The sequence below is a fragment of the Tenrec ecaudatus genome, chromosome 17 (genome assembly GCF_050624435.1).
Source record: "Tenrec ecaudatus isolate mTenEca1 chromosome 17, mTenEca1.hap1, whole genome shotgun sequence".
NCBI lineage: Eukaryota > Metazoa > Chordata > Mammalia > Afrosoricida > Tenrecidae > Tenrec > Tenrec ecaudatus.
The window spans coordinates 28,104,437-28,130,404 of NC_134546.1; the positions used below are offsets into that span (position 1 = coordinate 28,104,437).

General features: G+C 49.0%; 1 protein-coding gene across 2 annotated transcripts in view; it reads right to left on the minus strand.

Annotated features, from left to right (window-relative positions):
• Positions 1–25,968, minus strand: part of FEZ2 (fasciculation and elongation protein zeta 2) — a 63,896-nt gene that overhangs the window by 30,769 nt on the left and 7,159 nt on the right. For both annotated transcript variants that reach the window (XM_075535939.1, XM_075535938.1), the window contains exons 2-5: positions 21,346–21,454; positions 15,499–15,615; positions 12,415–12,556; positions 10,171–10,439 (exon numbers count right to left, since the gene is read on the minus strand). In XM_075535939.1, the coding sequence (XP_075392054.1) occupies positions 10,171–10,439; positions 12,415–12,556; positions 15,499–15,615; positions 21,346–21,454 (637 nt within the window). The remainder of the gene's footprint in view (positions 1–10,170; positions 10,440–12,414; positions 12,557–15,498; positions 15,616–21,345; positions 21,455–25,968) is intronic.

Here is a 25,968-nt window from a genome sequence, read left to right on the forward strand (position 1 = left end):
GAGGGAATAGATCTATATATATTTTTTTATAGGTTTAGTATTAAGGAAACAGATGGACAGTGGACCCCCACGCAAGTACTCCCTCAACACAAGAACACTTTGTTCTCACAGTTCGGCAGTCTGAGATGCTCACCTGCCTGGCACGATCGCTGATGACAATGGGTACACAAGCAAATGTGAAGAAAGCTGATGGCACCCGGCTACAAAGATATAGTACCTGAAGTCACTGAAGACAATGGGTGCACAAGCAAATGTGGTGGAAAAGCTGATAGTGCCCAGCTAACAAATGATATAGCACCTGAAGTCTTAAAGACCTGAAGATAAACAAGCAGCCATCTAGGTGAGAGACAACAAAACCCACATGGAAGAAGCACACCAGCCAGCCTGTCCCGACTCGATCATTGAGGACAAAGTGGGTGCATAAGCAAAAGTTGCGAACAAAGCTGATGGTGCCTGACTATCAAATGATATAGCATCAGGAGTCTTAAAGGCTTGAAGAGAATCAGGCGGCCATCTAGCTAAGAAACAACAAAGCCCACAAGGAAAAAGCACACCAGCCTACCCTGATGAGAATGCTGAAGGCAAAGTAGGTGCATAGGCAAATGCAGTGAAGAAAGCTGATGGTGCCCAGTTGTCTATATAAAATCTGGCGTCCCATAGGCTGGAAGATAAACAAGGGGCCATCTAACTTAAAAACAACAAAGCCCACATGGAAAATGTACACCAGTCTGTGAGATGACAAGGCAACGAAGGGATCAGGTATCAGGCATCAAAGACAAAAAAAAAATCATAGCATTGTGAATGAGGGGGAGTGCAGAGTGGGGACCCAGGGCCCATCTGGGGGAAATTGGACATCCCCTTGCAGAAGAGTTGTGGGGAGGTGACAAACCAGTCACAGTGCAGTGTAGCAACGATGAAACATACAATTTTCCTCTAGTTCTTGAATGTTTCCTTCCCCCCACTATCATGATCCCATTTCTACCTTATATAATCGGCTGGACCAGAAGATGTACACTGGCACGGATAGGAACTGGAAATACGGGGAATCCAGGACAGATGAGCCCCTCGGGAACAGTGGTTGAGAGTGGTGACATCGGGAGGGTGGAGGGAGGGGGAGGGAGAAAGGGGGAACAGATGACAAGGTCTACATGTAACCTCCTCCCTGGAGGACGGACAGGGGGAAATGGGTGAGGGAAACGTCAGATGGTATAAGATATGATAAAATAATAATTATTTATAAATTATCGAGGGTTCAGGGGGAGGGGGAAAATGAGAAGCTGATACCAAGGGCTCAAGTAGAAAGCAGGTGTTTTGAGAATGATGATGGCAACATATGTACAAATGTGCTGGACACAAATGATGTATGTACGAATTATGAAAAGAGTTGTATGATTCCCTAATAAAATGATAAATTACAAAAAACAAGTATTGCTGCAGACAAATCCCAGAAATCTCTAGTAAATAAATATATCAAAATAAGAAGCTCTTGTTTCTCAACCTCTCCTCCATCTTGGTTTGTACACTTCTACCTCTAACCTCTGACCCAAAAAATGCTACTCTTAGATTTACACAACATTGTTGGCATCCAGGAGGGGCTCCAATCATGATCTTAAAGGTTCTTTGAGGTTAAAACCCCTCCAAGGAGAAAAGATCAAGGCTGTGGGGTAAATGGGGCAACGTAGCCCAAGGAAATTCTCCAAGGACAGCCCTTGCTACACTGGACAGAAAAAAACGTGCCCCTCCACAGCTTTCCAGGCCTTTGCCTTAGAGTGCAATTGACCACTTTCTTGAAACTTCTACACGAGCGTCCGTGTTCATCCTGTCTTCCCCACTGCCTGGCCCCCTACCCCACCCCTCTGCCAGCAAACTCTACAGGCCTCGGGTCTGTCTGCTGGCTTTTGTCTCCTCGCTGTTGGCACTCTGCCACTCACAAGGCCAAGGCCTGTTGCTAGGCAGCATTGCGGCTAGGGGCTGGGAGATGGACTAGTTGAGGTGCCACTGTCTGCTGGGAGACCCAGGCTGCTGGTTTAGGTCGGGAAGGGAGCAAACGCAACAGACTGTTTAGATCAAGCAAGACAACCTCAACAGTAAATTCTAGACACAATATAGTGGTATTTTTATCCACAGAAACACACTTCAACGGAGTTCACATTGTTTTCCTAAATCATTTTCCTAAAGTTTTAGTCTACATCAGGTGTTGCCACTTTTTCCATAAAGGAACCGAGAGTAAAGATTCCAGGTGTGAAAGCCGTACCGTGCCCACTGCATGGCCTCAGTCCTCCCCCCTCCCCCCCCACCGTAGCACAAAGCACAGCCGCAAACAATCTGCAAACAAATGGGCATGGCTGTGTGCCAATAAAGCTTTATTTAGAAAGCAGGCAGGTTGACCAAGTTGACCTCTGGCCTAAATGGTCTTAGCAAATGTGCAATTTTAAAATTCCAAACTTAAAAACACACACACAAAAAAAAACCTTGGCCCTTGCTTTTTAAAAAGCCCCAAATTCAAATAGATATACCTCAAGGGTTCCTCTTAGGCTCAGATCTAAGATTAAACTCAGAAAACTTCAAAATTGTGTTGTCTTGATGTTCTTAATTGATTTTACCTCTTTAGGATCTCACATCCATTGCAATGGCTTCACAAAGCCCACAGGCAAAACTCATGGTTAAAAGGGTTTATTAATAAATTAATAAGTTGTAATGGTAGTGAGAAATGGTCAAGGGTTGAGATGTTTATCAGGACATATTACAAAGTTCTTTAAGGTTTGCTAACAAATGCCCAAAGCCATACCACTCTACTATCAGCCTCAACCCAAAGCACAGAGCTGAAACTCCGTGGGTCCGCAAACCCAGCTCCCTAAATTAAGTGCCCAGAGGCACCCACACTCCAGTAAGCCCCAGCCCACTGGCACTCAACTCCCCTTCTGTGGGTCAGCAAGTCCAACCTCCCCAACTAAGTGCCCAGAGGCATCCCCACTCTGCAAGCCAGCACCCGGCACAAAACACTCCACTTTACTTGCTCCGTGGGTTGGGAAGCCCATGGCTCTGTTCCATGCTCTGGCTCCGGGTCCTGCTGCTGCTCCTCTGATAGCACAGCCACCTCGGAAACCAGAAAGTGCACTGCACTGGGATTTCGGCTCCAGAGGGTGTACGCCACTCCTGGCTCTTGCTGGTAAAGAGATCCTTCTTTCTACGTCTCAGAAGGCTCAATTTATATGCAGCTGGATGGCATTCCAGAGAATCCTGATCAAAATTACTCACAGGTGACGCCTACCAGTGTTCTGATTCAGAGGCTTGAATCAGTAATATTTAATTCAAACATTTACTAGGCTCCCAAAGAAGAGTTGTGGGTGTCGCCTGTGGCTGTGCAGCTGGCCCACCACTCCCAGCCACGCAGGCATAAGGGAATTTAGACTGTCGGGACTGTAGGGTGGTCACTGGTTGGCTTTCAGAAGTCAACTGGCAGGCTTTTCTTCCTAGCCTCTCCTTGTCTGTCGACTCCACTGAAACCTCTTCAGCCTCACAGCCGCCAGTGACCTACAGGTGAGGACTATGTTGAGGTTCGCTGGCCAGGAATAGAACCTGGTCACCCACAGGGGTGGGGAGAATTCTGCTAAGGCACCATGTGTCCCTCTCTCAAGCGGCACGATTATCCTTTTTCATCTGAGCATGCTTACAGATGTACAGCCTTAAGCCGGCAAGCAATCACGTCTTTATAACTGTAGTTAACAAGATAAGCAATTCCTGAATTAAAACATACTCTGATGGACTTCAAACTTGTTCCTCTACTCAAATGACCGGTCACTGAAATTCAGCGGTTTGGAAGACTGTTCCGTGTAGACAAAAGACTGGGAGGGAGAGAAAAAATTAAAATCCCCCCAAAATTTTTTTAAAAAATTAAAATCCCATAGAGAAAAACATTCTAATGCCACATATCCAAATCTTCCGTGCTTTCATCTCCTGCATGCGAGATTATAAACTCAACCAACAGGTTCTGGGTGATGTGCCGCATCTCAGGTGTTAGCTGACGCTCTGAGAAAGCAAGGGGAATGAATGTCTTAGGAAGCGTGCCCTGTTTCAGGGGAGCCTCGTATGCCAATGGCTTAACACGGTGGGCGCTACATCGGAAGCAAACGCACTCTCACAAATAATGATCTCAAATATGACAGCAACTCACAAGAGGAAAAATAATAATACAAGTGCCCAGGAGAACAGAACGCCATTTGCCCGTGAGATTGGTGTATATTGGAAAGGCCATGGATACCCACCCCTGGGGGCTGGTGTGGGGAGACAGGGTCACTCACAGGGCTACTTTTTTGGAGGGCAATTGGAAAAGCTGAGCATTTAAAAACCTTTTTAAAATGACCTTTTCTTTGGCCTAGCAATCCTCCTGGTCTCACTGGGTAGTAGATTGTGGTTCTACTGGCCACAGGAGGAAAAAATCGGAGGGAAGATGTGAATTCAGGAAAATGGTCATTTGCGTTCAACGAACTACATTTCGTATTCCCACCATCTGTCCAAGGAGAAATATGGAGCAGGCAGCCGGACACACACCAGTGAGCAGTGGCTCGGGGTGCGCGCGAGTGTTCCATCTATTACTTCCTCGGATACCTCCACATCTCAGCCGAGTAGATGCTCCGTGGCAGGACCAGGATGTGCAGAGAGCCCTGACTGGAAAGCTCTTCGTCGGCATGCTACCCGCCTCCACGACGCTGGTGTCTGGCGAACAGGTTCAAAGGTGGGTAGAGAGATCCGCAAGCTTAGCTTTCATTCACAGCCCTGTTCAAGAAAAACCTTTCCGGTGCTAAATGTGAGAACTCGGGATGCCAAGGAAATCGAATTACACCCGCTTTCCGTAGACGGCCACCAGAGACAAACCGATGGCAATGTGGTGTGAGAAAGAGAAAGAGCCACAGCTTTGGGAACAGGCCCAGAAAAGGGAGAGCGAGCGTGGCCCAGTCTGCAGACTGGGGGAAGAATCCTTCGGGAAGGTTGGGAAAAAGAGAAGACCGTGCTTGCCTATGATTTTAAAAGGCTAAGTTTTTTGAAAATGTTTTTTCTTGTGAATCCCCAAGTGGACTGGGGAGGCAGAAAAAGAGGGTCTTCCAAGCACACAGGTGGTATGCACAGCGCACCCTAGGGCTGCCACGGTGCCATTAACCCCAAGAAACCCACGCAGGTCACCCTCGTGGGGAAGTGGCCAAGCCCTCCAAGCACCCAGTCTCTACACCCGCTGCTTGCTCCTCCAGGCCCTAGAGGGTGAAAGTTCAGTCTCATGAGTGCTATTTCTCAAAGCGTCTACTCCCACCTCGGGGTAGAAATGGGCCCCTTTCCCAAGCACGAAAAGGAGCAGCAGAGCGGCCGCCTCGTGTAGTAAATCAACGGCTCGGCAGCAGCGCCTGGCCGCGGCGCACCCAGCCTTGGGTTTCCAGGGGGTATTTATGACTGCCTCACATTACATTCGCTGCCCTCCGTTTCCCGGTTCAGAAACTTGTCTCCAACCTGTCGCCCTCCTTAGACTATAGGGGGAAGGGGGGGCATGGACCAGGTCTGTTTTATCTTGAGTATTACATGAGGAAGGCATTTGATAAGTATTTGCTGAAAGAATTAATTTAGTTGCATCTTATCCAACTATAACCAATTATCTTGAAAATTAAAACTCACATCGAGGTAACATTTGATATTTCTGAGACTGTCAATATTTCCTTTAATATTTAATGTCCCCAAACTCGAGGGACATTTTCTAATGCACTATAGAGCATCGCTCAGGACCACCATATTGTCTCTCTCTCATGCAGCAGGTTTCAAACCAAACCGGCCCTCACTATGAAATACCCACCAGAGTTTAACTCCAGTCTCACCTACATATTTCATTAGAGTATCTTTGAGTCTAAGGGAACGCACTGGCAATTACGGATAAAGTGCTAGTCCTAGTACATTAGAATGTTTCGGGGTCGATGAATCAATCTTTTCCATGATGAAGGACAAAAATGCCCAAGGCCTACTAACATGACAAAAGTCAAAGGCAGGAAAAACACCCAAACACGAAGTGGCTGGTGTTCTCAGAAAAACAAATGGCACAAGACAGCTGTAGGAAAACCGCTATTGTCACCGAGATCACCATATTTTTAACTTGGTGTCACTGATGACAGCTAGCGCACAGGCGGGGCCTTGGCAAAACTGCGTACCACGTGAACTGTTCGGGGAGCTAAAATCTTTTTGGAGGAGGCCCTGGTGGCTCATGGGTTAGAGCACTCAGTCAGCTGCTACCCCAAAGGCCCGCGGTTTGACCCCGCTGTAAAGATTATACAGCCTTGGAAGCCCCATGGGGCAGTGACCACTCGGTCCTACCGGGTCACGATGAGCTGACATTCCCTGAAAGGCAACGGGTTTGGTTTCTTGGTCTTAATATCTCTTCAGGTTCTTTTATTTAACCGCCCTTTTCACGGCAGGGCTCTCGTGAGTCACTTATCATCTTTTCTGTCCCTGGGTCACAGATGGTGAATGAAGTAATGAAGGCGTGCTGGAAAGTTGTCGATTGGAAGCCACACAGAGACGTCAGGGCAGCCACGAAACTCCACAGACCACACATGGGCCTTCTACACACGACACGCGGGGTGACCAGGAGTCAGAATCAATTCTACCGCAACTGGGTGGGCCTTGGTTGTGTCTATTTCTAGAATCACAGGTTTCAGGCTAAGTCATAGCAGAAGGGCCCTGCACCAACATTGCAAGAAAGATACAGGGAGAAGGTGTTACCACCCGCTTACTCGTGCCGCCATGGCCTCCTTAAAGGACACAAACGGTAGCGTAGGATTCAGTAACCAAGCTCCGGGCCCAAAGAGTCTGAAAACAGCTATTGTTACAATGAAGCTCTCTTAAGAACAGAGAATGAGAGTTCAATTAAGATCGAATGTGTCCTCGCATAATCCATTTCTCAATATAAATACCATGAGAAATTACACAATGAATCCAAGCGAGGTCTTTTTGTTCCCTTTTTTAATTGGGAGTTGAAAAAGGAAGTCTAAGGGAACATTCCAGTTCCCTGCTCTGCTGCAGTTAATAACTTAGTATGTAATTAATACGTTCAGCCACCGTCTTTGTAACTGGAACCCAACGACTGAGCAGGGCCAGGCAATGTGCGGTGTGTGCAGTCCTCTCTGGGACTGGGTAGCTCACTAATAACGGAAATAAGGACCATGGCCCCCTGTGGGAGGGAAGCAGGGGGATACAGTGCATGGACCCCTATGCAAGGATTGGTTCGTTTTGCCACTCTGCTGGACTTACACTGAGCCATTCTCAGGGTGCCAAAGGGGGATCTTACTGCCGTCACGAGGGATGAGCCAGGAGCCGAGCACAGCCTCCGCCGTCTCTCTGGGCTAAACCTCCTCCATCCAGAAGACAGAGCTGTCTCCACACAGACCGCACCGAGACAGCAGAGAAGCAGCAGCAGCAGAACTAGGAGGCCGGCAGGAGATGGCGTCATGACAAGCTTGCCACTCCACGAGTGAAAGCGCTGAGGGCTTCCTGACAAGAGGCTTGCTGGGCACTTTCTGAGGAGAGTCAGATTTGCCCACCCACAGACCAAGAGCCAAGTACCTCAGGCAGAGGCTCACTGCTGGAACTCGGTGCCTCTCAGCGCAAGCTAAAAGAGCTGTAGAACATTTACCCAGCATGGCAGATGCCGCCAACGGGCTCTGAGGCTAAGCAGCTAAGGAAACAGATGTGTCAGCAGGCGTGGCACAGATGAGGCTGCCCTGGCTGAAGAGCTGTATCCTCAGTGTTTCTAATCCTGAATTTTATCCCGTTAACTTCCCTAACAAATCCTCTTAACTGGGAGTATTGCCTGTGAGTTGTGTGTGGTCACGGCAACAAATTATCTAACCCAGCAAAGAAGCAGAGTATCATGAGAGGGAGAGTTGGTGTCAGAATCAGCAAAAAGGAGAGGAGGGTGGAGGCACACCTGACCTCCACTTCATAGGAATCTGTCCAGGGCTGGATACTGGTGTGATTCCCTCTCTCAACTGTGACGTTAGAGGGGGGGAGACACCATCCCACATCAGTTATACACTTGAGTAAGGTTAGCACCATGGAATGGAAATCCTGCCTCTAAACTCTGACTGTAGATATCCAGAAGTTACCAACTATAGTCCAAATGTTAAACTAAGCATCTCATTTAATCATACTTGTCTAATAGAGCAATTTATACAAAAAACTAAAAGCAAACAAACCCCTCGCTTCCATTGAGTTGATTCTGCCTCATAGTGACCCAATGGGGCAGGGGAGAACAGCCTCTGGGGGTTTCCAAGATAGACTCTTTACAGGAGTAGAAAGCCTCATCTTCTGCTGAGCTGCTGGTGGTTTCAAACTGTTGATCTTGCTGTTAGCAGCACAACACGTAACCTCTAGACCACCAGGGCTCCTTAGGTAAAGGTGTAACTTTTTAAAAATATGAATCGGAAACATAAAATCATTTAATCAACACGATCCCATAGTTGAGGGGCAGTGAAAACGGAAGACCCTGGAGGAGATGGACTGGCACAGCAGCTGCAACACTGGGCTCAGGCGGAAGAGCCGTTGTGAGGACGGCACAGGGCCAGGCAGCGTTCCGTTCTGCTGTGCACGGGCGTCACTGGGAGTCAGAACTGACGGGATGGCCTGATGGCACCCAGCAGCAGCAACAACAGTGGACAAAATAATCCAGTACCTCCTCCCAATCCATCCCTGACTGCCGTTAGCTCTGTACAAACGGACAGTGACTAAAGAGAATGTGGTCGACAGCAAGGCTGTTTGTCTGCATTAAGCATTCCCGGGTGGCCAGGAGCCCCCACATTGCATTCTCTTCCTAGAATTCCACCAGAAGCTGGCGAAGGAGGTCTATTTCATTGGTCTTCTTTAAATAAAAATTCGTGAAGATGTACTCAGAGACAGAAAGAACTTACCATATACACTCCCGGATAAGCCGACCCGAATATCAGCCGAGGCACCTTATTTTACCACAAAAACGGCATTAAAAATGTGCTGAAGAACTCGGCTTATCCACGAGTCGATAGAGTACCAGTCAGTCAGTCCGTGCTGCTCTGTGTCACCAGCCTGCTGACAGTATGAGTTTTGAAAGTACTTAAAAATTTAAACCCAATAGTATGAATTTTAAGTTACTTCTTTTTAGAAAAAATGGGGACCCATGACCTTATCTAAAACCAAAGCCAGCTCCCTTGTTCAGCAAGTTTGATAAGTTCAGCTCTAAAGTACAAATACAACGGGCATTCCTTCACATACAATCAAAGCCGAGGGGCACCACACGAGCCCATCAAAGCCCAATGCAAGCCATCAAGTCAGTACAGAAACCCGGTTCAGACACAACAGCTAATACTTATCCTAGTGTCTGGCCACTTAAAAAAAGCCCCAAACAAGGATCTTCATATAAAATGTGGAAGATTCTAAACTTGTTGTCAACAGGTAGGAATGTCTGAATCTGTCCAGTACCAGGCAAACAGGCACCTCGCTCCCACTAACAGCCTGACACTCTAACCCCACTGACAGGTCCCAAGGAACCCGGGCACAAACCCGTCTGTGCTCTTACGGTGAGTACACTTCTACAACCTCTAAATGAGCCCACTTTTAAATTCTTTTTTTTTTTCAAGACAAAATTTCATTTATTTTTAATTATAAATAAATATTTCACAATAATTACATATTGTTTTGTGATCCATCACTATCCTTTAATTATGTTCAATTTGTAACAATGAAAATATAAAAAATAGCAACAGAAAGCCATTCATAAGCCCACTGACAAACATTATCATCAAGTTGACCGTCCTGATGTACTAGAAGTGGGCACTCGAGAGAGCTGCTTTTCAGCTATTAGACACACCGTTTTCTGCTCCACCTTCCACCCGCCTAAGCCTCTCCCTATTGAATGACCCTGACCACCATTCCAGCCTGCAGGAAACACCTTTGGAGATGAACGGGCAGTGTGATAACACCTTTGGAGATAACTAACGGGGCACAGTGATATCCCTGGACAGAAGGCCCCGGTGCCGCGGTGACCCACACAGCGCTGAGCACACGCATGGCCTGTGTGCCCCCACTGGCCTCGCCAGCATCCCTCCCGCCCCCCGGCCCCCGGAAGCCCGTCTCTAGAGGGCAGCACTCCCCCGAGGCCTCACTTACTGTGCCGGGCACATGACTCCTCTCCTGCTTGCCATTCTGCGGGCTACTGTTTTTGGGTTTCTTCTTCTTTTTGGCTGTTTCTTTATGCTCTTTCTGTTTGTTTTGCACTTCGATGAGAACAGAAATGAAGCTGTTTTTCACCTCCTTTTCAAACTCCAGTTCGTCTCGCAGGGCCAGCTGCTGTACGAGCTCCTCAGAGTACTCCTTAATGGTGGCCTCGATTTCTTCCAAGAGCTCGTTTAATTCAGACACTGGGAGCCGTTTCACTCCTGTGACCAGAAACAAAGCACAGCAGGCGCTAAGACAAAACAAGATTTTTAAAAAGGCTTCAAGGGAGCACCCCAGGATGTCTCATGCCAGGGAGCAAAACTCATATTCTACAGCAATTAAACGGGCTGCCCGCGCTCGCTCTGGGGATGCGACTCCTCTGGGGCCGGGCCTTGAAGAGGCAGGTGGGCCGCACCACCTCTCCCACGGCTGGGAAGACAAGTCTAACCAAATCGTTTACCTGTCTAAATCAATCACTCATGAATAGTGCTTCAGTCACGGCTGAATCGTGCCAGAACAAGGAGAACGAACACAAAGGCAGGGGCCGAGTTAGGAGCGAGCTCCTGACATGAACCTGCAGGCAACGCAGTCGGGCTCTGGCACTTCTGCCGAGGGAGGCACCAGACCCGGAGAGCCCAACAGAGTATGCCCAGAATCGCAGGTCCCAGGTGGGAGTTTCTGATCCAGTTTGAGAATGCGACAGGGGACAAACATCCCCAGACTCCATTTCGGCTTCTCCTTAGACTTTCCTCTCACCTCAGGGCTCCCAGAGTGGCACCAACAGTCAGTACTAACCAAGAAGTTGGGCGTTCAAGTCCACCCAGGGGTGCCTCGGGGAAAGGGCCCAGCCACCGACCTCGGAAAGGCCACCGCCGTGGAAGGCACAATGGGGCACAATGCTACTCTGACACACCTTTTTGGGGATCGCTGCTTTACCCCTCCCTCATCGGAGCGATACTCGGCATGAAAACCCACCTCGAAATCAGTATGGTCAAATCAGAACACCCCAAGAACTCAGTCCATCTGACCTCACAGGGTTAAAAGGAAGCCACCTCATCAAATGGCCTTGGAACCGCCCAGGGGAAGAGCAGCCGCCAAGCCCCAGAGCTCAGAGGATCCAGAGATGGAACCAGTGACATGAGCTAGAGGATCCAGAGATGAGACCAGTGACATGAGCTCAATGGATCCAGAGATGGAACCAGTGTGACATGAGCTCAGTGGATCCAGAGATGAGACCAGTGACATGAGCTAGAGGATCCAGAGATGAGACCAGTGACATGAGGTCAGTGGATCCAGAGATGGAACCAGTGACATGAGCTAGAGGATCCAGAGACGAGACCAGTGACATGAGCTAGAGGATCCAGAGACGAGACCAGTGACATGAGCTAGAGGATCCAGAGACGAGACCAGTGACATGAGCTAGAGGATCCAGAGACGAGACCAGGGCAGAGCTGCCAGATGCTCATGCAGTCATACCCTCGGGGTCCAGGTGGGCTGGTCCAGCCAGAGGGTTTCTGTGGCCCCTCATTCTCAAGTGCACCCAAAAGACCCCCAGTTCTGAAAACACTTCACGGCAGCGCAGAAATCGGCTTTTGCGCAACAGGAATTATGACAGATTAGATCCACCCACTCAACATTTTCAACAAAGGGCTAGCCAGTAGCCATTGGTTTAGAGGCCGGTGGTGGAACAGCTACATACTGGGCTGCTAACCAAAAGATCAGCAGTTCGAAACCACCAGCTGCTCCACAGGAGAAAGACGGTGCTTTCTACTCCTGTAAAGAGTCTGGGAAACCCACAGGGGCAGTTCTACCTCGTCCTGTCGGCTCACTGTGAGTTGGAATCGATTCAATGGCAGGGAGTTGAGTTGGGTTGGGTTTCTGAGTCATTGAGTTGGTTCCAATCAACTTCTGAGGCACCTCTGGGTGGACTCGCACCTGTAGCCTTTCGGTTAGCAGCTGAGCATGTGAACTGTTGGCCCCACCCAGGGACTCCACCGACTAATGAGTAGCTACCATACACACTCTGGACTGGATAGGCGACCAGGTTAAAGACGAGTAAGACAGAGTCCTTGAGCAATGACAGCATGAAGGCCGGCGTGTTCACAGGTACAGCCTGTGGGAACGAAAGCTTTCTGGGGGAGCGTGCGCATGTCCAGCATCTGCAGCAAGCGCACAGAGCAGCACCGGGGTTCTTACTGTCTTCGTAACTGCTCGTGCTCGATCTGGTCAGGGTCTGGATCTCCTGGGAAAGCATGGAGAGGTGATCGGATGGCGTGGGGGTCTCATCGTCTTCGGGGTCTGGCGATTCTTGCATCATCTCTTCGATTTCTTCGATAACCTGAGAAAACACACATACCACTGTTCACCACTGTTCATTCACCTGACGGAACAGAAGAGAAACATACAAAACGCTCTGTCCCTCATCGGGTGCAGGATCAGGTGTCCCGGGCGATCATCGTTTTTATCAGAATTGGCAAACATGGCGTTAGCAGTTTCTGAAAATGCGACAGCACACTAAACACAAAATGAAGCGGAATATGATTTAACACGCCTGCCGTGACCCAGCCGACCCTGCGAGATCCTGCAGCGTCTGAGCTATAAAGGAAGGATGCGACCGACTCACTGCCGTCCAGTAGTCGATTCTGACGGAGAGTGACCCTGGAGGACAGGGTGGAACTGTTCCCGTGGGTGTCTGAGACGCTAATTCTTCACGGGACGAGAAAGTCTCCTCTTCCTCCCCGGATGCAATCCCACGTATATCCAGAATCAGACCATCAACAGACTGGTCAGAGACAGCACGTTCACGGAGACCGGACCTCAAACCACATGCCAGTGCTGGATCAAAAGAGATGTCGCCAAACAGACGTAAAATTTCAAAACTACCACAGTGGAAACCACTTCAGCATAAAGCAAGAAATTACCTCATGACAGGAAAACTTCCCTTTAACAGCAGAAAGAGAAGGGCCTATGTCGATTCAGTGAGAGATGAGGGAGATTTCTGAACACATGGGAGCATGGAGAGGTAAAGAACAGCTCGAAGGCAGGCATTTTTCACAAAACCATCTGCCGCGTTAGCAAGACGGGCTCGTCTCTGAGCTGCACGGCTACTCAGCAACGAGCACCGTGCCTCGGCCTCTCCACGCACCAAACGCAGCGAAGGATGCAGGGCTCGGGGACAATCGAAAAGGCAGAAAAGTTATGTAATGGAAAATAGGACCTAAAAGAAAAAAAAATAAACCAAGGAGTAAACCACAGGAGCACATTTAACAAACTCTTTGAATCAGCAAACTTAGCTCGTTGGGGGTGGGGGTGGGGGTTGAATCTGAAACTCCTCCTTGCCACCAAATTGATTCTGATTTTTAACCACCCTATTTTATGGGGTTCCACAGGATTCCCGAGGCTACGGATCACTACAGAAACAGCGACATCACTCTCACATGGAGCAGCTGGTAGCCTTGAACAGCCGACCTTCCAGCTCACACCTGAGCGCACAGCCACCGCCCCACCCAAATTAGGAGGGCTTTCCAAATCAGGAATTGGTCGGGACAATGACATCCTGTGCCAGGCTGCTGCAGAATCTGTTACTCTGCATCTGAAAACTCCGGCTGACTGTTGGAGGCAGTGGTCTCACAAGGTTACTCTGTGTGATACATCCTGCTACACTGCAAGACATTGCTCTGACCTGTTATCACCTTGCTCTCTGCCCAGGACAATCCAAACACAAAATGACAAAGCAGCCCTCGGATGAAAGGATGACAGCAAAGGACATGCAATGCTCTCCCTGGTTTCTCCTTACTAGACTCTTCCCCAACTTGCCAGAGCAAATGTCCTAACTAACCTTGCCTCTGCAGCCGCCAAATCTTCTGGAGTAACAGAATCCACTGTTTCAGTGGCAGGGGCACGGTTTACTTCCAACAGAAGTTTGTGCGCCCCGCTGTGATAGCACAACTGCAGTGGGAAGGCCATTCAGAGAGGAGAAAGCCGCCTGGACTCGCGTCGCCCAAACACCAGGCGCTGTTACTAGCCCAGCAGCAGGCATGATGCTCGCGCCTGTCCAGGAGACACAGGCACGTCTCATCAAGGCTGATGCACAGGAGCCAGGCTTGCAGAGGACCGACACCGTTTCTGTGCAGAATACTGCCCTTTGGCCAGTTACACGGCCATCGAGTGCATGCTGACACGCTAGGACAGGTTAGAACTGCCCCTGTGAACTGCCAAGGCTGTAACTCTGTACAGGGAAGAAAACCTCAACTGCCTCCCAGGGAAAGCTGGTGGTTTCGAACTGCTGGCCTTGCAGTCACCAGCCTAATGCATCACCTCTGGGTGAGCAGCTAAGCATATTAAGTGTGTGCACCACCCAGGACTCCAACCAATAACCGGCATTCTCCTGCACTCTGGACTGGGAGAGGCAACCAGGTGGCGGGTGAGTAAGAGAGTCCATGAGCAACAACAAAACTATGGCCAGAGTGTTGATTATTTGAGGACCAGGGAAGAGGACAGCCTGTGACATCAGAGCTTTCGGGAAGAGAGCACATCTTCACTGTCGGCAGCAAACACAAAGACCACTGCTGTGCACACGGGTGAGGTCTCTCTGTACAATTGCTTGTGCTCAGTCTCGTAAGCCCAACGCCACCAGGGTTCTGCTGCCTAGATCTAAACGGAAGTGGGAAATCCACCATCCACTTTCTGATTTCTGTTCAAGCAATAGCCTTTAACTGTACTGTTTATCACAGCCTGTTTGAGGAAATTTTCTCCACTAACATGATCCCCATCAGCTTCATATTATATATAACCAGTTTGTTTGTTTGTTTGTTTGTTTGTTTTCATGGAAGAAAAGTCACCTCATGACTACACCCACTACCATCAAGTGGACTCGCTTACAGTGACCCTACAGGACAAGGCAGAACTGTTCCACAGCGTTTCTGAAATGGTCTGCACCTTTTTTACAAAGGCAGATTGCCACATCTTTCTGCCTTGGAGCTGCTAGTGGGTTTGAACCACCGACCTTGAGGTCAGCAGCAGGTAAGCTATAGATAGAGTCACGAAACTTAGGGGGAAAAAATAAGTACCGTATATACTTGTGTATAAGCCGAGTTTTTTCAGCACATTTTTAATGCCGTTTTCATGGTAAAAGTAGGTGCCTCGGCTGATATTCGGGTTGGTTTGTACTCGAGTATACATGGTAACTCCTCACAGCCGATCTCACTGACTACCCCAGTGAGAGAACCTCTTTCAGCTCTGCAGCCCCGTTTCCTTTTGTTCAGGGGGACCCCCTTCTACCTGGTCCGCAGTGAAGAGGGGCTCCTCGTTGACACAGGAGACAATGATGGAGTGCATGTCCAGCTGTTCCCGGAGTTCCTCGTCATCAGACGTGTCAAAGAGCAAACCGTCACTGATCTAAAGAGAAAAATCCCCACGGTTAACCCCTCGGTCACAGCAAAGGGAGTCTCTGTGAAAGCATTCATTCACCACGAGCGTTTCTGTGGGAGAGGGACCTGTCACCAAGTGACCTCCACTGCAGACCAGGCTGTGTGTGAAGTCAGAGAACCGCAAATTAAACAAGATCAAAGTGCTACCGACACCCTCGATTGCCCAATTTCTCTTTGGGAGGAAAAACTGCGACAAATGCTGAAGGAGAAGCAGACAAAAATGGTGTTCATTAGCAAGTTTCAGAGCCTGGAATTACAGCAGATGGTAGAGGAGACCAGAGTACCAAAAAAGATACTTTGTGAACAATCTAACCTCAGGCTGGTTTGGGCTAAATTCCACAGAACAATAGCTGTTTACTTGTAACTACCCTGTAACATTCAGAATAAAAGAGCATCACTTAAACACCCTGGCAAACAGTAATGTCCATGAGCTTCCCACTGAAGCTCTCAGGTTGGACACATCTGCCTTTTATGCCAGAGCCCTGTGCTCCGCGTCCAGCCAGTGTGCCTCACACATACAGGCACCAACGGGCTGTCCACGGAGGCTGGCGTGTGGCCGGCATGCTGATCATGTTTCAGCAGAGTTTCTGGACAAAGACTCGGAAGTCAGGCCTGGCAACCTACTTCAGTGAATTCGTTAACGAAAAACACAATGGGTCACCACGTGTCGGGAGCCGACTTGGGTTCGGAGCCCAAATAGATGTTTTAAAGATCTTGAAACCTAACTGTGCTCGTGATTTTTTTTTCCCTGTTTGTCCCACCAGCCCTATCCAGTCTGTCCTGTGATTCAAGACACTGATGCTATGGACACGGCCAAAGGGTCACATGCCCCTGGAAGGCACTGCTGGGAGAGAGAGGCCTGCCCTGTCCTCTCTGCCAGACCGCCGCGCCTGGTCAGTGAGCGCTCTTCACCAGAGGCATGACCACGGGGGGGCTGAGAGCCAGAAAGAACGGCACCCAACCATCAGCGGCATCAGAAATTCCAGGACTACAGAGGCACACAGGCCCGACTGGGCTGCGGAAACAAGATAGGGCCAGCAGAGGAATCGAGACACAGAAAAACAAAGACTCTATGTTCTAAGAGATCGGACTCCCCCAAAGCACTGTGACTTTCCTAAACAGAGGCAAGCATGGGTTCTCCTTTCAAGTAAAACAGAAGGGGAAAAGGACCAGAAATAGGCGTGTAGCTCTTACCTAAACTGCCAAAGATTTTCAAATCCAACAGCACTGTAAATAGATGAACGAAAGGCAATTACACGTGCTGTGGGGAAGCGCAGCCTCTTATCACGGGTCTTCCATCTGCCTGTGTCTCTGTCGCTCCTGTCCACTGATTGGGTGGGACTATGCAAGCCGGGTGTGTGGACCACTAAGAGAGGGGACTAGGTCGGCAATCCCCTGGCTGGCAGGGAGTCATCTCAGAGCCAGGCAGAGTGAGACCGCCTGGGAACATCAAGGAAGAAGAGCCACGGGTGGAGCACATCAGAAACCCCTGCCTGACGTGGCAGGGCCTATGCCTCGCTGAGACCAGGGGCCAAGGCAAGGGGACTGACTATGAGACAGAGCAGAGACACTGCCAAGGTGATGATGAGCCTGCGAGGCAGAGCAGTGGATGGGCTTCCTGGGCGGTAGAGGCAGAGGCCAAAGAACTACATGGCTGAGGACCAGAGATGGGAGAAGCATCCGGCACTGAGTCCATCTACTGCCATACGATGCAGGTCCCGGTGGAGCACCCGGAAGACACCTCCTCATTCTATTTCTCGCTAAGGAAAGCCCTGGCCGTGGCTTTCAGCACCTCCTCAGGAGAGCTCAGACCACCGTAGGGGTAAAGAAAAGCACATAAAAGCTGCCAGAGGGAGAAAAGTAGATCAGGAACCAACATCACCGAATCCTTCACAACACTAGATGCTGGAGAACAATGAACATAATTGCCATGCTTTGATGAAGTACATCCGAAACAAACCGTTGAGTAGGCACAGAGACTAGAGGCGTGCAAATGCTCAAAGAAGCTACCTCCCAGCAGCCCTCAAAGGCCTGCGACAGATACGTCCACCGGAACTTGGAGGCAGGTGGAGGAGCAGAAGGCACTGAAGCTTCCAGAAGAGAAAGGTGAACAGGATCCCTGTAGTGACAGTGAAGGGAGGATCCCAGCAGAACACTGGCTGGAAAGCTAGAGAGAAGCCAGTTTGGATCAGAACTGTTACTGCGAAGGGGGTCCAGAAAGGCTAAGGGGCCAACGGAGTCAGCGAGAGCCTGAAGGATGGATCACTGAATTATAGATTTCATGTACCACACTTGAGTCTTCTGGCTCAGTTGAGACTGGGTGGGTGAATGAATCTTAAAGAAATCACCCCCCACCCCAAAGAAAATTATTACCCCAGGAAGAACAAAGCCCATGACGATAAAGAGGAATCAAATAAGACGACATCATCATAATGGTGAAATGGGGAGGAGGGTCTTCTCAAGGTTTATAGGGTTGGAAATTAGGGCGAGGAGAGCTAACGCTTCAACTTCTTTGGTAAGAAAGTACATGGCTCAGGCCTAAAATGGAAAAAACAAAGCAAATTAAGTAGTATGCGCATATAATCCAGCACCAGCAACCTCGGGGGTGACAGTGGCTGCCTTCAAAATTTAAATCCTATGGTCCCGGGTTAGCTTTTGGTTTTTAAGTTATGACAGTTACTCTTTTCATAATTTACTTATAATAAAAAAGACAACAGTCAAGGGAGAAGGCTCTTGATGCCAGGGGCTATTGGCTTCAAGACTGGTCAGAAGAATGTGGGGATGATGGAAATCGACCTAACAGTATCCTCTCCCTCACTGCTATGGAGTCTATGCTGGCTGAGGGAGCCTCTGGGCCAGGGCAGAACTGCCCCCTGTGAGTTCCTGAGGCTGTAACTCTTCCTAGGAGGAGAAAGCTCCATCTTTCTCTGGAGGAGCGCCTGGTGGTTTTGAACTACTGACCTTGCCATCAGAAGCCCAACAAGTAACCACCACATCACCAAGGCTTGTTCAGCAGTTATCCTCTTGGATCTCTACCCACTTCTGGCCCCAGCCCTCGCTCTCTGATGCTGTCTCTTAAGGACAATAGTTTTCTTTTCCCCTCTGACCTATAAACAAAGGTGTTAAAATTACTCCTAAGACTGATATCAAGGGCTCAAGTTGAAAGCCAATGTTTTGAGAATGATGATGGCAACAAATATACAAATGTGCTTGACACATGGATGGATGGATGGATGGATGGATGGATGGATGGATGGATGGATTGTGATAAGAGTTGTCTGAGCCCCCCCAAAAAATTATTTAAAAAAATAAAATTTAGGGGGAAAAAAGAGTTAAAAAAGACTACCTTAGTACTCCAAAGGCAGGAAGCCATGCTTTTTGTGGGCGTCCTAAGAGTGGACCAGGTCACACCCAGTCTTGGATGGGGCCACCATACCGTTCTCCACATTGCCTCACCTGAAAGCCAGACCTCGATTTTCCTGACTGACCTTTAATAGGAGAAAGACCTGCTGTGGCTTTGGGACATGTTTTGCCTTTAGCTCTGGACTCTGGATTTGGTTCACCTCTGCCCGGCCCTTAGATTTTGGGATGAACAGCAACCACTACCATGTGAGACATTTCCTCAAAGTTTTGTGAGTTTCTGTGGGACATCGCAGAGAGCTGGAGAACCCACGGACATCTACTCAAGGGAGGATCGGGGAAATGGAGCCATGTATTATCTTGGAAGAGCTGGACATTGAAGACATCTTCAATCACCAATTCCTTGGACCTACTCTGGTAATTAGTTCTTACAAAAGAAACAATTATCATACCCTCTTATAAAGATATATAAGGCTCCTGTCACTTACGAAGTCTCCGAGGGACAGAAGATGGTCCTAAGCACTCACTCATGTGGGCACATTCAAGAAGGGCCAGGGATTCGAACAGGTTTCTACTTCTTGCCAAAACACACAGTGGTAAGCCATCGAAATAAATTTCCATGACTTCAGAAATAATGATCCCAGATCATCTATGCAGAGTGGCAGTCAGGCCCATTCCCCAGGGAGGCGGCATATGCTAAGGGATGGAATTCCTTTGAGGCTTTGAAATCTAACCTTGGTTGTCTGGGTATCAGGGCATAAATGTGCCTTCCTGATTGCCAGGCAGCCCATCACCCCACCCGGTGCCAAGGTCAGAAGCGAGCAGGTGGTGCTGCTTCCCTGTAGGGAGCTGCAGATGTGCCCATGGGGGGGGGGGGGGGGATGGCCCGCAAACTGATCTGGAACAGGTGAGGGGCCATCCACTAGGAGAGATGCATCACAGCCTTAAACAGACAACGAAGGTCTAGCAAGCCAGTTTCTCAGAACGTGTTTCTCATCTTAATGCAAAATAAATATTCTCCACCTGTGAAGGTATGTTTTAAAACAATCTGTCCATCTTGTTTTATAACTGGAACACGCTACCTGTGTGCTCCTCCTTTATGAGGAAGAGATGTCTAATTTCAGGCCCGTTCACCACCTGACGGGTTAAGATAACCAGCTGAGGCCATGGAGAAACAGCCATCTGTCAGAGGGCACCGCCCGAGTGGAAGGCTGGATGAAATGTCCTTTCAAGTCCCTCCAGCGTTAGAGCTGTCTAATGCCACGAGCTCAGCCGAGGCGAAGACAGTCAGAGGAAGCTTCGGAGAAGAAGAGGAGCTTGCACTGCGCCCTCGCTCCCTTAGTGAGCATCGGCGTGAGCAGAGAGGGAGGGTGGACGTACTGCATTTTGTGCCTGTGGCTGAATGCACGGTCCACACCACCACTTCACAAAGGCAAGGACTCAAACAAGCGGCCAGGATGCCGCATCCCCACGACACCCACCGGAAAACCCCAGACAGCAGACGGCTGTCCCGAGTCATTTGCATGGCCTCTGCTATTTACAGCCCCGGCTGCCCGATGCCCAGCACTCCCACAGATTACTGGTGACACTCAGCGAAATGCTAACCCCTCTGGGCACGTGTTTACATGGCCATTTGATAAGGAACCCACACAGGCCCTGAGCCTTGTGTAAGCTGGCTCCGTGACCCGTCCGCCCCAAACAAACCCAACCCCGTGATTTTCCATCAACAGTCATTCCCGTGCCCCTGCTCCCCCACCCCACGCCCGCGCTCACGCTCCACGGTGCAGGCATCTCTGCTTCACGTGCCCCGGCGCATACAATAGCTCAAACACGCTCAATTGGCAGGCTTTCTTAAAAGGTCAAGCACGGAGAGTCCTTGAAAGGCCCCACCAGTCACAGGAACACAGAGCTCTCTGACAACCTGTCATGTCCAGTGAGTCACTACATTCATCCGAATGTGTCCGCGCTGCTACTCCAGCCCCTCCGCGCCTGAGGACAGAGGCGAGGCTCCTCACGGAGTGGCCTGAGAACCTCAGGATGGTCACTTGAGCTGGGAACCCAAATGACCCACCCTGCTGCCCGCTGCTGGTCGGACACAGCAGACAGACTGTTCGCTAAACTGCCAAGCAAGCGTGCGGCCAGGGACCAGGAGGAAGGCGCCAGAAGGCTGACAGAAGCAGAGGCAAGGTGGCAATGCGGGGCCCAGGCCCACTGCAGCTTCCACGAGCCGGGGGACCAGGGGCAGCACCCTGACTTTACGACGGTACACAGCAGTACCGCTACTGTTTCTGACCCAGGCCCCGGATCTACTATTCCGAAACCTTTGGTCCTAACTTACCCCTTTGTCTGAGAGGTTCAGCGTCAGCAGGTGCAAGGTCCTGGTGTGGGACGACTTCCAGTCCACAGGCATGACGTTCCCATAATTATCTGTGAGGGCATTCCAAATCCTGAAAGTCAGGAAACCACCGTCAATGACAGCCAAGGGCCTTGCGTCTTTCTGACAGCAAGAGCGCCGGGTATCGTGGCAGAGGGGTCCCCGGTGGTACAGGGAGCACGCGTGGCTGCCCACCAACAAGCTGGAGAGTTGAATCACCCACTAGCATCTCAGAAGAAAGGCCCAGCATTCCACTTGCCAAAAAAGTCGAATGGGGCATAGCTGTACTCTGACCTGTGTGGGGTCATGATGAGTCAGGCCTGGGCTGACATTCTAAAGGAAGACCAAAGTACAGCAAGTCTCAAAGAAGAAAGACAGAGTGCGCGTGTGGTTTCTCAGAAAGCATCCAAAAGGGGAGCGTCCTAAACATGGCTGTGTGAAATTCCTATCATTAGGCTGTGAAAACGCCCCCGTCACTTTGCCCCCAGTTCTGAGGTGGTTTACAAACTACCACTACTGGTAATGAATCGCTAACAAATCACCTGTGCTGGGTGCCAGGCACTGTTCTAAGCCAGTTGCATATATTGACTCATTGAATCTTCAAAAACATTATGAAATAGGATCCTTTATTATCCCTGATTTACAGAGGAAGAAACCGAGGCACAAGGAGGTTTAGTCATGTTTCCAGAACCACATGGGTAGTAACTACCCTGCATTTATTTTTATGTTATATTAGATATCATCTATGACACATATTATATATTCCACATACTATACAAAATATATTTTATGGATTATATATAAAATAGTATACATACAATTTACGAGACATATAAAAGCGTAAGTACATATATACATCGTTACCTTCAGGTTGATTCCGAGTCACAGAGCCCTATATGGCCAAGTAAAACTACTCCATCGTGTTCGTAAGACTGTAATCTTTATGGAAGGCACTGCCTCATCTTTTTTCTAAGGAGCGGCTGGTGGATTCAAACTACTGACCTCTCAGTTAGCTGCCAAGTGATCCTTCTACCCATAGAGATTGTTTCATGAAAGTCAATCATCTCTCTCTAGCCAAAGACTTGTCTTACTTTCTGGAGACAAGTTTCCTGATCCAAGCTTGATAGGAGTGGAGATGGGGATTTTACATCTAATTGGAAATATAACAATCTGGCAACTAATCGATGAAATGAAAGGGGGCAGAGTGCACCATGGATGAACACAGGCACTATCTGCAGCAGCCACCCGGTATTTGGGAGGAAGCAAAAGAAGTCTGATGGCGTAGCAGTTACGTACTGGGCTGCAAATCACAGGGCCAGCAGTTTGAAACCACCAGGAGAAACATGGGACTTTCTACTCCTGGAGAGTTAGTCTTGGGAACTCACAGGGGCAGTTCTACCCTGTCCTTATAGGGTTGCTATGAATTGGCATCAACTCAGTGGCATGTGGGATTATAAAGAGACTTTTCCCCATTTTGGTCTCCCCCAAAGACAAGCCAAACATTAGGGGCCTTTTGCTAGCATATGGGGGGAGGTCAGATGCTTACAGACATCCTCCCTGGAAGCAATCAGTCTCCAGACTAAGGTAGGCCCTGCTCCCTGCTGTTAAGGACAATAGGCTACTTCTCCCAAGAGGCTTGGGACCATTAGCTTGGTTCCCGTAGGTGGGGTTTACACCCTACTGATTATGGTTTCTATGGAGAACAGATCAAACCAGCTCAGTTACATCTAAAGTTAGGCTGCCATCCTCTATCTAGGATCCGCCCATCCATCTTGTCACATGTATACCCCCAATCCTTCCTCTTACTATTGCATGTATATCCCTAGATTGTCCCCCTCATTGCTGTATAACTTAGAGTGCCACCCCTTCCTGTGACATATGTCTTTACCTGTAATTGGTGGGCTTGCACTCCCCCCAAAGGTATCTAGGCCTGGGTCAGCAATAAAGAGATCTCGTGGCTCCTCTCTTGACCTCTCATGGGATCCCCCTTTCCTCCCTTCTCCTCTCCTCGCTCCCCTGTTCCCTTTCCCCTGGTCCTCCGTGTCGCTTCATGATGAGTAGGGCTGAGGTGAACATTGCTACCATGAAATGCGTCTGCCTCCATTATTTCTATCTCTCATGCTCTCGATGACGTTAATATAATATTTATATGCCTCAGCCATACAATTGTGCCTATGGAACCCGTGATTAGTGGTGGGGGGCTGGCACCCCCTTCAACCACAGTGGTAGCGAGTATGTTTTCTGTAAGGGCGCTTGACCGAGCCTCAGGAAACACAGACTGGTCTCATTCTCCCACAAAGACTCTTCAGTTCTGTGAAATGCGAGGCTGCAAAGGAATGGCAGGCATCCCTCCCAGCGGCACGGCTCCAAGGACTGACCCAGAGGGGTCACACAGAGGAAAGGCCCAAAGCACGCCAGACACGGACAGCACACTTCCATTTCATGGCCAAAATTCTGTTTCAGGACCAGAGTGATAATCTGCATACATAATGAAACAGGAAGTTACACAGGAAAAAAAGGAATAATTCAGACACAATGAGATGGGATTTAAGTGGGCAAGTAGAGTTACACACTACACATATATAAGCTACCAAATGGCCCCACTAAAACAACAAAGCTTAATGCCAAGGAGTTGTTTCTGACTCATAGCAACCCTACAGGGCAAGGTACAACTGCCCCTGTGGGTTTCCGAGATGGTAGCTCTTTATAGGACTAGAAAGCCTCATCTTTCCCCCATGGAGCTGCTGGTGGTTTTGAACTACTGAACTGCTGGCAACTCAATATCTAGCCATTATGCTACCAGGGTTCCTCCTAAATGACTAGCCAGAGGCTAGAGGCATACAAACAACTGTCATATGGGGATCGGGAAGAGATGTCCTGGAAATTCCAATAGGTTATTTAGTTATGAATAGTCCTTGAGTGGCACAACTGATTAAGCACCAAACTTCTAGCTGAAAGGTTAATGGTTCAAAACCAGTCAGACGTACCTCAGAGGCAGGTCTGGCAAACTGCTTCTGCAAGGTTGCAGCCATGAAAACTCTATGGCACAATATAAGATTTTTTCCTGGGGCCAGTATATTATATCTTTATCTGCCCCCCTCATAAATTTATGGTTTTTTCAGCGAGTCGGGATTCAGTTGAACTGCAGTGACTAGCTAGCTGTAACATTTTTTAAATTACATATTTGTTTCTCCTAGCATTAAAATAAATCTCTAACATGTTCTAATTTTCATCTTAATATGTAGAAAGCTGATTCTTGTACACAGAGAAAACAAACTCACAGTAATAACCCAATTTGAAAAACATTCACATACAAGAGATTATATATAATTTGAGGGGGAATATAAGATTTTAAATGGGAGAGCCACAGGCTTGATTTAACGATTAGGGATTTGGTGCCAGAGAGAAGCAGCAATGGGACCACAAATGCCAAATCACAGAATCCAAAAAGGATGCTTGCCTCTGGAATGCACAGTCCACTTCACGGAGAGGGTGCACTCAAGGAGCTCTAGGAAACTGGCTCCTCGGCCCCCGAGTCCCCATTCACACAGTCACGTCCGTTCTGTTAGAATCAGGCCTCTCGTGCGAATGTGGCATGTGTGGTATACCAGTTTGTCTAGAGAGCCAGATCCAGTGACACTCATCTATGTGTAAGAACAAGCTTTAGGTCAAGCAGTACTTCTATATGAAGAAGGCATCCCAGACTGGTCCAACTCAAGTTCATGAGCTCCACATTAGTCCCTCAGACCCTCTTCAGACTCACGTAGCCATGTGCAGTGAGACAGGATGCCGGTAGATCACAGGCGGGGCGGGATAGGAGGTGGGGGTGCAGGGTCATGTGGATCCAAGGTGGGTGGAAACATGGCAGAGCCTGCGGTCAAGTCCAAGTAGGCAGGAAGGCAAAGGGGCAGAGAGAAAAGGAGGTTCCCAGGGTTCGCCTTTTAAGGCCACACCCCCAAGGAGGCATCATCAGGCTGGGACCGGATTGACAGGTTGGATTCCACCACTGCACTTTCATACATCTCCAAGTTGACGGGAAATTGTCTAACTACCAATCGGGCCTTCGGGTGGCTAACCTGTAGGGTCTCTGGCCTTCCCCGTCCTGGTGGAGAGATTTTCAAGTACTGAAGAACTGACGGAAGGGCTGTCACAAAGTCCCTAAGCAAATTCCACGATCTTTAACTTGCTGTTCCCTCAGCTCTTTGAAGCTCCTCTGTATACCTAGCCCTGGGAAGGAAGGTCAGTAGGTGAAGTCAGCCGGTAGATTCTGGGTTTTGTTCCGTCTGCTTACTTGCTCCATCATCAGTGAGACTCTAAGGAAAAGACAAGAGCACTCATGCTTCACCTAGAAGAAGGGACTGTGGGTAGATTTGATCTTCTAAGAAAAAAAACCTCAAAGCAGAGAATACCAGAAAGCTGTTTACTTGTGCTTTGTTAACTACGCAAAGGCATTCGACTGCGTGGGCCACAATAAACTGTGGCTCACCTTGAGAAGAATGGGAGTTCCTGAACAATTCATCGTGCTCATGTGGAACTTACACATGGATCAAAAGGCAGTTGTGCAAACAGAACAAGAGAATACTGCAC